This window comes from Neofelis nebulosa, chromosome 1 (genome assembly GCF_028018385.1).
Source record: "Neofelis nebulosa isolate mNeoNeb1 chromosome 1, mNeoNeb1.pri, whole genome shotgun sequence".
NCBI lineage: Eukaryota > Metazoa > Chordata > Mammalia > Carnivora > Felidae > Neofelis > Neofelis nebulosa.
In genome coordinates this window covers 243,563,261-243,578,866 of record NC_080782.1, presented here as the reverse complement: position 1 = coordinate 243,578,866, position 15,606 = coordinate 243,563,261, and the positions used below count along the sequence as shown (strand labels likewise).

The following is a 15,606-nucleotide window of genomic DNA, read 5'->3' as shown; positions in this document are numbered from 1 at the left end:
TAAAATCTTAACGGGCACCTGTCTGACTTCGGCTCAGGTCATGATCTCATGGTTCGTGAGTTCGAGCCCCATGTCGGGCTCTATGCTGACAGCTCAGAGCCTGGAGCCTGCTTCCAATTCTGTGTCTGCCTCTCTCTCTCTGCTCCTCCCTGCTTGTGTTCTTTCTCTCTCTCTCTCTCTCTCTCTCTCTCTCTCTCTCTCTCAAAAGTAAATACACATTTAAAAATTTTTTAAAACATAAATAATAAATTCTTAAAAAAATAAAAAAGATGAAGTCATCCTGGACATGGCCTCTTGAAAGCTCTAAAGCCAGAAATTAACTTCTCTTATTTCTGTTTGCATTTTTGCAAGGACTCTATCCTGATTTTGGCATGATGGATGCTAAAGTTTAATGTGCAGGGAAGTGAGGGGAAGTAGGACATAACTGGTAAATAGTTTTCATATGTTCTTTTTTTTTTTTTTTTTTCATTTCATATGACTTAAGTGAATTCAACTGTAGGCTCTCCCCATATTTAGAAAAAATGTTGTTTCTTTTTTGGAGGAGTTTGGGTCCAAGATACAGGCTGACTATTACCTTACAATTTTATAACCCAACATGTTCTGAAAATGAAAAGTTGAGTAGCAAAATCTGATCTGAATTGACATGAAGGTACATACAGTCTTTATCTCCTTTATAGTGAATATCATATATTCCGTTTCAGGATAGTAATGTATGTTTGTAGGCTGCTGCCTCAGTCTGCTGGAGCTATTACAAAATATTCAGTGTATATTTTACGTAGTCTTTCTCAATTTGAAGAGTTCTGAAACATGTCTGGCCCCAAAGGGTTTGAATTCGGGTATGGGGAGGTGTAGGATTCTGTTGTTTATCTGACTGTGTTGGTCTTAATAAGTACTAGTGCAGAATATACAAGATCATGTTTACTTAGGGTTGATTTATGGGAATTTCCAGGGTAATTTTTACAGCACCTATTTGTTCACATTTATCATACTACGTTAAATGAACCCAACTACTGTAAGAGCGTTAGCCTGTTTTAGAGTGAGGAGACTGAAGCTTACTGGTCAGCTGCTCAAGGTTACTTAACGTAGAACTGATGCCTATCAGTGATAATTTATATACATTGTTGATACAAGAAATTGTTCTGAAGAAATAGTTTCTTTAGGGAGGAATGTGATTATAGATATTGCATTGTCAGTCAATAACATTTTTATATCTGTCTTCTCTGATATGAACAGTAAATTAAGGGCTTCTTAGTCCTTGAGTTATCTCCACTGATTTTGTGCAGAATTTAACCTAGATAATTCTGCTTACCAACTTTCCTTTTGGTATTTTATTCTGTTGGTTTTAGCTCCCCCTCCCTGCAGTGGACCTGACTTGGTTCCTTTCTTTACTCTTTCTTTTGCTTACTCACTTAATTACTTGTTACACCATTAATATCCAAACACTAGTCACAATATAGTTATTATCCTAGGTAATTTGAGCAGGGCCTTCTGGCACTCCTTAAATCTAAAATACCTCATCAACCTATGCAATGATGAAATTAAGAGTTTTAAGACATTAATATTAAAATGAACTACCACAGACGAGAAGGGGAGCTTTCCATTAATATGCATTGTTACCTTATAAAGCAACAGATATTTAAATTTTAATTAGCAGAGCAAGGAAGGTGGTGACAGTACAGAACATACAGGAATAAAGAACTTTGTGTATGGGAAATATAGTCAAAGAACTAAAGGGAACGCGAGAGCACAAGAGATGGAAAAGTACGGAGATGAAAATTTATTGAGGCTCATCATCGTTTAGCCTTTTATTTCTAGATGACGTATCTGATCCATTAAAAAGGAGTCCACAATCATTTTTAGGCCCTTGGAAAAAGTTTTGTAATATGTGTTTTTATGATATAGGATGCTGGTAACTCTTCATCTTTTTATTTAGAATCATCATTCTGGCCTGCAGCTCTAGCTGCTGTTGTGTAGAAATTATAGTAGGCATAAACTGCAGTTTAAGTATGCATTCACTGCATATGTTAAGGCATTGAAGTGTGTGTTTTCTAAAGAAATTCCTCTGTTGTTTATGCAGATACATATTAGGCAGGTTCTCTGTGCTGTGTACCATAAGCAAGTAAACAGGCACATGAGATGTAAATTTTGCCCATAGTTAAACTCCCAGTTTAGTTTAAGAAATCCAAATAGATCTACTTGTTGAAGTAGCCAATTTGTTTTCTAAAAGAAATTAAAAGTTGGATAGTTTGTTGTAAAAACAGAGGAATGGGAAAAAATTCCAGGTTCCAATCTTTAATTAAGGGTGTTTTTGGAGTTTTTGTTGTTTTGAACTTTGTGCCATTTTTCTAAAAGCTGTAAACCTTAGCAGATAATCACTGGACTGAATTAACTTTCATTCTTTTGTCCTCTGGAACTAGTTTGAATTTAATAAAACAGTTTAAAGACACATCAGAACATTTATTCAGTGAATATAGGTCAAGTTATATTTTTCTGAGTTTAAAAGCTTTAAACTGCTTTTGATGTGTTATAGAACAGCACACAATAATCTAAAATAAAAATTGTATTAATTTGCATATGTTACAGACGACATGGACAATTGCTTTATGTTTGCAAAGTGCTACTTTTACCCCTGCAGAGAGACTTTGATATTACTTAGCAAGAAACCACATGTATGCAAAATGAAATTAAGTTTCCTGTTATTCAAAATTGCCTCATTTAGTGTATTTTATGACATATTTCTTTCTTTCCCCAAACTCGTCTTAATGGTTTTACAGAAATTCTGGAAGATAATGTGCTCTTAGTTGAGCTTTTTGATTCTCTTGGTGCTCCTGGAATGACTCCTACTAGTATAAATGACCAGCTAGTCAAAGAGGGCCTAGCATCTTATGAAGTAGGGTAAGTAGACCTACAAACTTTAAAAAATTCAGTTTATTCACAGGAAGGTGGTAGGGCGCCTGGGTGGCTCAAGTTAAGCATCAAGAGTTAAGCATCCGACTCTTGATTTTGGCTCAGGTCATGATTTCGCGGTTTGTGAGTTTGAGCCCTGTGTTGGGCTCCACGCACTGACAGTGCGGACCCTGCTTGGGGTTCTCTCTCTCCCTCTCTCTCTGCCCCCCCACCCCCTGCTGCTTGCTCTTTCTCTCCCTCTCTCTCTGCCTCAAAATAAATAAATAAAACTTAAAAAAAAAAAAAGTGGCATATCATTTCCTTTTGGATATCTGCTTTGGAGTTTCCCCCTGTTTTTGAATCAGGAAAAATAGATGGAAAAATAATTGGAGTCATTAGTTTAATGGGGAGTAGAGTGGCTTTTCCCTCCATCCCTAAGTGACCCTGAAACCAAGAGAATGGCTCCTCAGGATTGAAAGTACTTCTAAAAAGAGAATAGCATCTTATTTCTAGGTAGAACATCTGCTTTAGTAGCCCTTTGTACCTATTTGAGAAGAGAATTAGTAAGAGAAATGTCAGTATAGAGTAGTTAGTGGTAGAATTAGCCCACATTCCCATTTGAAGAAATGTGAATTTTTTCTGGGTTCAAGTGGATACGTTGAACAAGAGCCAGATTTGAGCCATTGTGCTAATAATACCCAAGACAGACCAGTGGTTGAGGTGACCGCAATATAGAAGGGCAGAGGGGTGGGAGTGTTTGCAGTAAACATTAATTAAATGGAGGAAATGAATATATGGATCTCTGAAGAGAGACATGGTTAAGTGATTCACCTGGGAGTTGGCAGCATATAAATGAGTCCATTAGAATAAATGAAAATCACTTTCATTATTCATCTCAATTTCCCTTGATGAAGATGCAACTATGAGGATTATAATCTATGAGAAAGAAAGTCCAAAACTGGTAGATCATGAGCCTGAGACTGAAGAAAAACCAGGAACCAGAGAGAGAACATTTCAAGAAGGAAAGAGTAGCTAGTGCTGAGAATTCAAGTCAAGTAAGGGCTGAAAATTATCCATTAGATATAGCAACAAAAATTAAGTCACCTTGGTTAGCTAAATCTCAAGCTTATTGTGAAAGAAATTAAGTTTTTCTTTAATAAAAATAAAGGACATCTAATTATCTGTGTTTTCAGTCTGAACTAACCTGACTTATTAAACATTCTAAACACTTCAATAATTTCTCTTTTTAATACATCTTAATAGCAATTGGCTTCCACTTGTATTCTCACTGGCAAGTGGATTGATACTTTTTAGTCATCAAAACAAATTATCAATAATTCTTCCCTTTTTGAGTACAAGATATCAATGGCAGATGATGAAATTATGAACAAACTTGGTATTTAAAACGCTTCTAAAATAGAAAGTTTGGGGGCACCTGGGTGGCTCCGTTGGTTAAGCGTTGTGGGATCAAGTCCCATGCTGGACTCAATACTGAGTGTGGAGCCTGCTTGGGATTCTCTCTCCCTCTCTCTCCGCCCCTCCCCCCACTCATGCTCTTGCTCACTCAAAAAAAAAAAAAAGAGAAAGTTTGGCTTTTAAGGGTGGTTTTTGTACTTACTTTGGTAATAGCCCTTTTTAAAAAAAGAAACTAAAATTGCTGTTAATATGAAAACTGGGAAGCAGCGAATCATAGCTAAAACTTCTTCATCTCTAGGGGTACCTGAGTGGCTCAGTTGGTTAAGCTCCCGACTTTGGCTCAGGTCATGATCTTGCGGTTCGTGGGTCCGAGCCCCACATTGGGCTCTGTGCTGACAACTCAGAACCTGGAGCCTGCCTCAGATTCTGTGTCTCCCTCTCTCTCTCTGCCCCTCCCCTGCTCATGCTCTATATCTCTGTCTCTCAAAAATAAACGTTTAAAAAAAAAACTTGTTCATCTCTAGATCTAAGCAAATACAAGCATGAATATTTTGCAAACTATTTTTGCTAATGGGTTTTGTTATTTTCCAGGTATACCCTCAAGGATAATTCCAAAAAACATAGTGAAGTATGGGATCCTTCTCCAGAAGAAATTATTTCAAATGAAGTAAACAGCTTAAATCCTGTATCTATAAAATCTCTACCTAATGAGAATCTCCAATCACTTTATAATAAGGAACTACCTGTACATATCTGTAATGTGATATCTCCTGAGAAGATTTATGTTCAGTGGTTATTGACAGAAAACTTACTTAACAGGTATAACATATAAGGAAAACATGGATTGCATATGGGCTTTTTTCTATATTTTGTTTCAAAAATATAGAAATCACAAATGTAGAATTTTAAAAGCAAAATTATTTCAGTTAAACAGTCACTTAAACACTGGTTAAAAGTATACAAATAGTGTATTTACTGGCTATTTTCACTATATTAGAATTAGTCATTTCCCAAATACTTATTGAACACCTATTTTTGACAACCAGTATTGTAGGTGTTGGGGATACAGTGGTAAAAACATTTACAAGTCTTTGGCATCATGAAGCTTAAATTCTGGTAGAGAGACAATAGACAAAATATTTACTGTAGTAGATGGTGATAAAGACAGTAGAGTAAAAGCAGTTGAGGAGGAAGGCAATTTTGGATAATCAGGGAAGGCCTCAAAAAGACTATGACATTTGAAATGGATCCTAAAGGAAGAGAGGGAGTAAACCATGAGGGTATCTGGAGGAAGATCATCTCATGCAGAGGGAAGAACAAGTTCAAAGGCCCTGCAGTGGAAATGTGCTTGGGTATTCAAGGAAAAACAAGGTATCCAGTTTGGCTTGAGTAGAGTGAGAAAGGGGGGACAGTAGAAGACGTGGTTAGAGACTTAGGTGTTGAAAGGTTTGAAAGTTAATTTTTTTTCTCTATACAGTTTAGAAGAAAAGATGGTAGCTGCTTATGAAGACTCGAAATGGGAACCCGTTAAATGGGAAAATGATATGCACTGTGCAGTTAGGATCCCAGATAAAAATCAGTGGCAAAGAGGCCAGATCATCAGAATGGTTACAGACACATTGGTAGAGGTAAATGCAGAGTTAAAAATATAATTGTGAAGGTGAATGGATTCAGTATTTTATCTTGAAATTTTTTAAATCTAATTTTTATTATGCTATTCAATTTGTGAAAAACATTTTGAAATACTGTCTTTCCACAGACTCAAAGTTACTATTTTCATAGGTTTTGCTGTATGACGTGGGTGTTGAACTAGTAGTGAATATTACCTGTTTACGAGAGCTTCAAGAAAACCTAAGGACAATGGGAAGATTATCTTTGGAATGCTGTCTTGTTGATATAAGGTAGTTTTTAGCTGAGTAAATTTTCTCACTGTTGAATAATTACAAGTATTTTTCTTTTTTGTTGGGTTCTTATCAGTTTTAATTTTACTAGAATTCTGAAATTTCATAAATCTAGTTAATTTGGGGGGCGCCTGGGTGGCTTAGTTGGTTAAGTGACTGACTTCAGCTCAGGTCATGATCTCACGGTTCATGAGTTCAAGCCCCACCTCGGGCTCTCTGCTGTCAGCACAGAGCCCACTTTGGATCCTCTGTCCCTCCTCTCTCTGCCCTTCCCCCACTCGTATTTTTTCCCTCCCTCCCTCTTCCCCCCCCCACACACAAATAAGCAGTTATTTAAAAATATAGTTAATTTTGAGGTTTTAAGAAGAGGGAAAGATAAAAATTTGGAGCACATAAACTTTAGAGGTACCAAGGAATATAGATAGGTGAGTATCACGGGTATCTAGGTAGATTCAAACTGCTAAATTATTAAAAACTTGAAGGACATAGGCAGATAGAAATAAAGTATATTTTATAAGCTTAGCATTGCATGGAAAGCTAAAAATACATAAATTACCAAAAAGTGAATTAGGATTCTGAAAGTGGCATGAAATACTTTTTGAATCTAGTAGAATTCTACCATAAACACAGAGCAGTTTGGATAGCAAAACTAAAGACAGCACAGTCGATCTCTAAAACCTAAGTAGACACCTAGGTTTCCCTCTGTAAGCCCCAAATACAAACAAGTACACCATGTGGTACACCATGCCCTTATGGACCCTTAGGGTTATCGGCATTTGTGTGGAAGGAAGGCTGACTGGGATTCTAACAGCTCTGAGAATAGTAATTGGCAACAGGTTTTCACTGGAGCCAATGTAAGCCAATCTGAGAACAACAACCAAGACCAAGTAGGGAATAATGCAAGATGCTCTTCATAATTGGATGTGAGAGATCTATAATGTGCCGCATTTTTGTGGTGCTGGAACCTTAGCCATATAACCTTTGGAAGTAAACTGATGCTCTCTTCCGTGACCTCACACTGAGCAGAAACTGTTGGGGATAGAGCCTAATTTGAGCAAGACAGACACTGGGGCAAAGGAGAGAAAAGATGCAGATAAAAGTAGGGGAGAGGAGCAAGATATCAAAGTATGAGGCCATATTTTCTGTCACTTTGGGAGAACAGCACCAGAGAGTTCTAAAGCCATGAAGCTAGGAAAGCAATAGTGATCTACCTCTTCCTTCTAAAAGCACAGGAAATTTTCTTTCATTTAAAACATGATGATGTATCATTTGCAAATATTTTTTCCCATTCAGTAAGTTGTCTTTTTGTTTTGATGGTTGTTTCCTTTGCCATACAAAAGCTTTTTATTTTGATGTAGTCCTCATAGTTTAATTTTGCTTTTGTTTCCCTTGCCTCAGGAGACATCTCTAGAAAAATGTTGCTATGGGCAATGTCAGAGGAATTACTGCCTGTGTTCTTTTCTAGAGTTTTTATGGTTTCAGGTCTTACACATAGATCATTTTTTCTAAAGAAGACTTACAGATGGTCAAACCACAATAGGATATCTCTTCACACGTGTTAGAATAGCTATTATCAAAATGACAAGAAATAACAAATGTTGGTGAGGATGTAGAGAAAAGGGAAACTGATGTACTATTGGTTGGAATATAAGTTGGTGCAGCCACTATGGAAAACACCAAAGAGGTTCCTCAGAAATTTAAGATAGAACTAGTATATGATCCTGCAATTCCACTTCTAGGTATTTATCAAAACACAACTGAAACACTGATTCAAAAAGACATACACACCCCTATGTTCATGTCAGCATTCTTTACAGTAGCCTCACCAAGATAGGAAAGCAACCTGTGAACCTGTAGTTGAGTGGATGAAGAAGACGTGTGAAGTGATATCCCATTGTACCAGAGTAATGCTGGCCTTATAGAATGAGTTTGGAAGTATTCCTTCCTTTTTAACTTTTGAAATAGTTTGAGGGTAAATATTATTATCCCTTTCTTAAATGTTTGGAAGAATTCACCTGTATGGTCATCTGATCCTGGACTTTTGTTTGTTGAGAGGTTTGGGGTTTTTTTTGTTTTGTTTGTTTGTTTGTTTGTTTGTTTTTATTGCCTCACTTTCATTACCACCAGTCGGTCTGTTCGGATTATTTCTTCCCTGACTATGTCTTGGAAGATTCTATGTCTCTAAGAATTTATCCATTTGTCCCAATTTTTTGTATATAACTGTTCATAGAAGATTCCTATGAGACTTAATATGGGTATGTATTGTCCTCAGATTTCTTTTTGAAAAATACAGAAGTGGCAGTTTTCTGTTTGTAGGGCACATTTATTCATTGATAAATCCATGGAAATAAATCTAATTCTTTGTAATAAGAATTAATAGAATTTTATAAAGGGGGATTAGGAAGTATAAACTTCCCTTTATAAAATAAAGGGAAATGAAATTAAAAAAAACTCCCTTCATAAAATTCATGGAGATGAAAAGTCAGCATAGGGAATATAGTCAATAATGTTATGATAATGTTGTATGGTGACAAACTTACCAGGGTGAGAACTGAGTAATGTATGGAATTATTGAATCAATATGTTGTACACTAGAAACTAACATAACTTTGTTAATTATACTTTAATAAAAATAAGAGATTTATAGAATCTTAGAATTGGAACTCAGAGATCTTAGGGGCATCATGACAGTAATTCTTTTTATACCAGCCCTAATAAATGAACAGTCAAGACCAGCTGACTTCACTGCTGTGGAGCACATCTCTTTCAGTCACTAGTATTTCCCTACACTGTATTAAAATTGGTCTCCACAATAGGATACCTTGTTCTTAGTGACCCCTTTCTGTTCTAATTGCTGGTAGACCATTTATTTAATGTTCTTGAAGAGCTTATCAATAGTAGTTTCCATAATCTGCCTGTTTGCACAGAACATTTCTCTAATCTTACAGGTACCTTTTCCACTGTCTGTGATTACTAAGAGTGACTGTGGGGCCACATCAATAAATTTGTTCTATAAATTGAAAGAATTTAATGCCCTGGAATGGAAATTTCAGGCCAACCATCCTGAAAATTCTTATCCTGGGGATGCCTGGGTGGCTCAGTCAGCTAAGCGTCTGACTTTGGCTCAGGTCATGTCATGGCTCATGAGCTTGAGCCCTACATCGGGCACTCTTTGTCAGTGCAGAGCCTGCTTCACATGCTGTGTCTCCCCCTCCCCCGCTCATCACTTTCTCTCAAAAACAAACTTTTTAAAAATTAAAAAAATATTTTATCCTAATTTTCAGTTCTACCTTGAACAGTTCAATCAGAGCAGTTGAACAGAATTCATCAATCCTTTAATTGTATCCAATAATGTAGAGAATGTGTTCCTATACACACCTTGAATTATATCTTTTGGACTCAAATGGAATACCATTATTTCATGAGTCTAATACTGGCTAACCTTTAGCACTTCTGGACCCTGTGTTAATTGTCTTACAGGCATTACTCTAGTTAATCCTCACAATAAACCTTTAAGCTATAGATAAGGTATTATTTATAGATAAGAAAATTGAGTCTTCAAGAGGTTATTTTCCGAGTAATATATCTATTAACTTTTGAGCTAGGATTATAAACAAGTCTGAATTTAGAATTGGAGCAAAGTGCCTGGGTGGCTTGGTTAAACGCCTGACTCTTGGTTTTGGCTCAGGTCATGATCTCACAATTTGTGAGATCAGGCCCCAAGTCAGGCTCTGTGGTGACAGTTCAGAGCCTGCTTGGGATTCTCTCTCTGCCTCTCTCTGTCCCTCCCCTGCTATAGACAAATAAATAGGTAGATATTTTAAAAGAAGAATTGGAGCTCTAATCACTATGATTTACTACCCTTCTGAAAAATCTTTTTCTTATAGTAAAATATACAAAACATATATATTTTGCCATTTTCAGTGTACATTTCAGTTGTATTAAACATATTCACAATGTTGTGCAACCTTTACCACTATCCATTTCCAGAGCCTTTTCATCTTTCTCAACTGAAACAGAGTTGTATGAATACAGACCAAAGAATTTTTTAATGTTGTAAATACTTTCATAATCTTAAAAGTTAATATTTACAAAATGTATATTCATAATAGAGCATAAGAAAATCTTAATGTTAACACTGATTATTTTTAAATATTTATTTGGGGGAGAGTGCATGTGGGGAAGGGGCAGAGAGAAGGGGACTGAGGATCCGAAGTAAGCTCTGCACTGAGAGGCTAGTAGCAGCAAGCCCGATGTGGGTCTCAAACTCATGAGCCTTGAGATCATGACCTGAGCCAAAGTCGGACACTCAACCAACTGAGCCACCCAGGCGCCCCTGTTAACACTGATTTTTATCTGAATATCATCATAATAAATTTTTAAAACCGCAACTAATTCTAAGAGTCACTGATAATTTAAATTCTTAATTCTTAAGAACATCATTTGGGCTTCTTAGTAAATAGTGTAGCATATTTACTAAATCCTACTTGGTCAAACTACATGCACAGTTGGTTTTGTTCACTCATTAATGTGAAAAGATTGGCCAGGTTAGTTGTTTACCCGATGGGTCGACTCCATTGAAACTCCAGATCTAGAAATCATGTATAGAGAACCTTTAGAGCCTGCATTATGATACTTGTAATCTCTTTCATGGTACTAGTTCTTTATTCTTTGGAGGCGGATTTGATGGCAAGTCAGTTTCAATTCCACAAACTAAAATAGACGAGGAAATTGAATATTCTGCTTTTCATTGACCTGTCAATATTTATTGAACATTTTTTTAAACGTTTACTTATTTTGAGAGAGCGCACGCGTGAGCGGGAGGGGGCAGAGGGAGAGGGAGAGAAAGAATCCTGTGCAGGCTCCATACTCAGTGCAGGGCCTGACACAGGATTTGATCTCATGATTGTGAGTGAGATCCTGGCCTGAGCCGAAATCAAGAGCTGGATGCTATTCCTGAAATCGTTATTACACTATATGTTAACTAACTTGGATATATATATATATATATATATATATATATATATATATATATATATATATATATAAATAAAGTCAGATGCTTAACCAGCTGAGCCACGCAGGCGCCCCTATTGAACATTTTTACCATGAATATTAAAAATAAATTGTCCATAAATTATTGAGGCTAATATTCAGGGGTAGCAATTCATATTAGATTTAAGTTCCAGAAAAAAGCTTTCAAAAATGTTTGGGCAGTGGAATCATTCTTGCAAAGGGATTGTTCTTTTTAAATTTCCATTAAATAGTTTTAAAGTGCTTTCTGTGTGCCAGGCACTATCCTAGGCATTAGGGATATGATGATGGACATAATACATAATACGTTATCCCCACTCTCAAGAGTTTATAGTCTACTCAGCATGTATGAAATGTACATAATAGGTAAAAAAAAAAAATACGTAAAACATTACCTTTTTAAGGGTTCTCAGTGTAGCTGCAGAACAGATATACATGTTAGCATATGATATGATCCCTAAGTAGAATAGAGAGGAATAAGCAAAAGTATGAAAACAGAAGAAAATTATGAAAATAACAGAAGCCATGCTTTAATTGATTTCTCACTACATATGAAGTTTGTTCATATATATATGAATATATACATATAGTGGTTCTTTTATATTTCTGTATCTTACGCTATTTGTTATAAAACAAGTTGTCTGTTTTTGTTGTTTTAGACCAACTGGTGGGAGTGACAAGTGGACAGCTACAGCTTGTGACTGTCTTTCATTGTACCTGACTGGAGCTGTAGCAACCATAATCTTACAGGTGTGTAGTGGGCTAAACAGTTACAATGATGTTTTCTACAATTTATTGTTGAGAAAATAACAGCAAACTATTTGGATTTTTTGACAGCCTTTTTGGTCTTATTTCAAGTTATAACACCTGTTTGTTATAGATACCCCATAGATGATTATATGAATTAATCAAAACATTTCTAAAGTAATAATCTTGAGTTGATAATTTGCATGTCAAAAAACATGCTAGAGAGCATTTCTTTTTTTTTTTTTTTTAATTTTTTTTTTCAACTTTTTTTTTTTTTATTTATTTTTGGGACAGAGAGAGACAGAGCATGAACGGGGGAGGGTCAAAGAGAGAGGGAGACACAGAATCGGAAACAGGCTCCAGGCTCCGAGCCATCAGCCCAGAGCCTGACGCGGGGCTCCAACTCACGGACCGCGAGATCGTGACCTGGCTGAAGTCGGAAGCTTAACCGACTGCGCCACCCAGGCGCCCCATCTAGAGGGCATTTCTAAAGCCTTTTGCTATTCTTTACAAACTGAAGAGTTAGTCTTCTAGTGAAATCATATTGATTGCGTAAAAATGGGTGTTTGTGTAAGTATAGGTTTGAGAAGAGGGATATATTTTTTCAGAACCCTTAAAAGTATTCTTTCTTTACTTTTATTCCAATGGGATACCTTTTATTGTGTTAATGATTAGAATTTTCTTAGGTAATTTTTCCGTGTTACTTTTACTATGTGTACTTTCTCTATTTTCCTAATTCCATGTGAAGCAGAGTATATAGGCCTTGCAGCACTTTCCTTTCTTTACACACACACACACACACACACACACACACAGCACACCTGGGAAAATACATTTCAGTTCTACAATTTGCAAACGGTTTAGGAAGATAGACAAATTTGTAACTTATGTTCCCCCAGCCTGTTCTGGGCTGAAAGAAAAGTTTGCAGTCTGCCTCCCCTGACAGATACACCCATGTTTCACCTTGACAGTGAAGTCTTCCTGGGGTGCCTGGGTGGCTCAGTCAGTTGAGCGTCCAACTTTGAGGTCATGATCTCGCAGTTCATGGGTTTGAACCCTGCTTTGGGCTCTGCGCTGATGTTGCAGAACCTGCTCTCTGTCTCTCCCTCTCTGCCTCTACCCCACTCATGCACACCTGCTTACTCAGTGTCTTTCTCAAAATAAATAAACTTTAAAACAAGATAAGACAGTGAGGTCTTCCTGACACATTTCACAAACCAACTATCTGTCCCACTTGACTCTCTTCCATGTTATTTTCTCTCTGATAGAGTCAGGTACCAAAATAACTTTACTAGGTTGGAAATTTATTTTTCTGACTTGGATAAATGTGGAGGAAATGCCTGTGAGAAGTATGTTGTTTATAAGGTTTCCTTTTAGTATTTCATATTTACTGTTTTCTTAAATCACTGCAGGAAAACAATACAACATGGCCATTACCTGTGAAAATTTTCTGCAGAGATGAGAAAGGAGAGCGTGTCGATGTTTCTAAATATTTGATTAAAAAGGGTTTGGCGTTGAGAGAAAGGAGGTATGGACTTTTTTTTTTAACACCAGTTTATAATGAAGGCTTCTTATTTGCCTGTGTAAATCCTTATATCTGTGTGCTTTCAAACCTGAATTTCATCTTGCTTGCTCCTAATGATTTATAAACTTAACCTTGAGAAGTCAGCTCAGAAATAAATTCATTCAGGATTGCTTATTTCTTTATTCAGGCTCATTAGCTCTTACATCTTTAAATCCCTACTGACATTTCTGCTTTTATGTTTTCCCTTTTGCTTTGGCATTTACACTCTAAACCAAAGGAAAAGAGAATTACATACTGGGTACCATATCTGAGCCCTTTGCCATCATTTGCTTAGACAGAAATGTTGAAGCTTTATGTTGGAAATTGTTGTAGGTATATACCAAAATGTGTTTATGTGAAACACGAATGGATAGCAGAAAAGTAATTGAACAATATTTAAATTTAAAGACCTTTCAGGTACTAAGTTTGTGGTTTAAGGTACCATTGGTACAAGAGGCAAAGGATAAGGATATTGCTATAGCCCTAGCTGCTGCTTTTTATTTCTTGCCTACTAGATACAAGGCCTATTAGAACTGCAAACACATGTTCCAAGTAGCCACTTTGTACCATACGTGGCCAGATCTCTTTTTTTATCTTGCACTATTATAAATTAACTTATTTGGGCCAGGACCCCGGTCCTGATGTAATGGTAGGAGAATGAGAAATCAAAAATAAAATGGGGCATGAAGTAGTTAGGTAAGCATGGTAATGTGTACTGGCATACAGCAAGGCTCTGCGTAAAGATATCCTGCATGTGTCTCTTTTCAGGTTCACTGGCTTTAGGCTAAAGCAATTCCTTGGTACAAGAATGGTAAAGTGGAAAGTGCTAGGCAAGTTAATACTGCTAACAAGTACCACCGTGATGTTCTTTACTGCTTTTACGGCACTAAAACTATTAGCTGTCTCAAGGCTGAAGTCCAAGTGGGAACAATGTTAGTTGAAGAATTATGTAGCTGTCCCACAAGTGCTTATCTCCTTTTTTTTTTTTAAAGAAAATACAAGAAAGTAGAAGAAACAAAAACCTACAATGCTATGAAAATAAACAATATTTCCTATAGGTTTTTTTTATAGTAGGCGTACATTTTTTTAACTGGAAGGGAATGACAGGAAGTAAAAAAATTATGAGTTATAGCTTATTACCACTGACACTATCTCAGTAGTGCTGAATTATTTTTAAGGGACTTATTATTTGTATTATTTTCATAGAATGTGTGTATGTTCTGTCTGTGGACTAAATTAGAATCAGCCTGAAGATGTTGTATTTCCCTTTAAGATCTAGTTAATTGTACAATACTTGTAACATACTTTGAGATTTTAAGACAGAATAACATGTAAATATGAGACAGTAATTTAAAACATTTAAGTGAAATTATATTACTTTTTTCTCAAGCTGATTTATAATTTAAAACAATTTTTATTATAACTTAAATTATGCTCTTTTTTATGTAACAAATTAGACTAATGTATCCTAGACTAGAACAAATATTTTCTTTAAATTTCTAGTATATTTGAAGGACTCTCTTTATATCGTTTTCCAAAGAATGTTTTCATTTGCTCATGTTTAGATATATTATTTTTTGGATGTTACAGAATTAAAAAATTAAATAACAGCCATTCATCTGAGAAGTCTTTGGAAATCCCCCCAGAACAAGAAGATTCAATGGTTACAAAGTGTATTAAGACTAACTTTGACCCTGACAAAAAAGCTGCTGATGTTATCAGTGAACACAAGGTATCTGAATTTAAGCAGAAAATTCCAGAACCAAGAACCACTGGATGCTACAAACCACCAGCTATTCCTAACATGAAAGTATTTGAGGCAACAGTCAGCTGCATTGGCGATGATGGAACTATATTTGTAGTACCTAAGTTGTCAGGTAATATCTTTTATGTTATGTGGGATTGATTAATCACTAAAAGTAGTAGCTAGCAGCCCAGTTCTCTATGAAGTATACATAGATTGAAATACCTTGGGCAAGATTTAACCTCATTTTCACAGGTTTTTTGTGAAAATAACTCATGCAAAGTGCTTTTCACATAAAAATCATTTGTTGAGAC

The 15,606-nt window shown here is 36.1% G+C and overlaps 1 protein-coding gene across 2 annotated transcripts in view; it reads left to right on the top strand.

Annotated features, from left to right (window-relative positions):
* Positions 1–15,606, top strand: part of RNF17 (ring finger protein 17) — a 115,353-nt gene that overhangs the window by 59,785 nt on the left and 39,962 nt on the right. For both annotated transcript variants that reach the window (XM_058690618.1, XM_058690610.1), the window contains 7 exons: positions 2,775–2,895; positions 4,894–5,121; positions 5,780–5,930; positions 6,085–6,203; positions 11,897–11,987; positions 13,397–13,512; positions 15,139–15,425. In XM_058690618.1, coding sequence (XP_058546601.1) covers positions 2,775–2,895; positions 4,894–5,121; positions 5,780–5,930; positions 6,085–6,203; positions 11,897–11,987; positions 13,397–13,512; positions 15,139–15,425 — 1,113 coding nt within the window. The remainder of the gene's footprint in view (positions 1–2,774; positions 2,896–4,893; positions 5,122–5,779; positions 5,931–6,084; positions 6,204–11,896; positions 11,988–13,396; positions 13,513–15,138; positions 15,426–15,606) is intronic.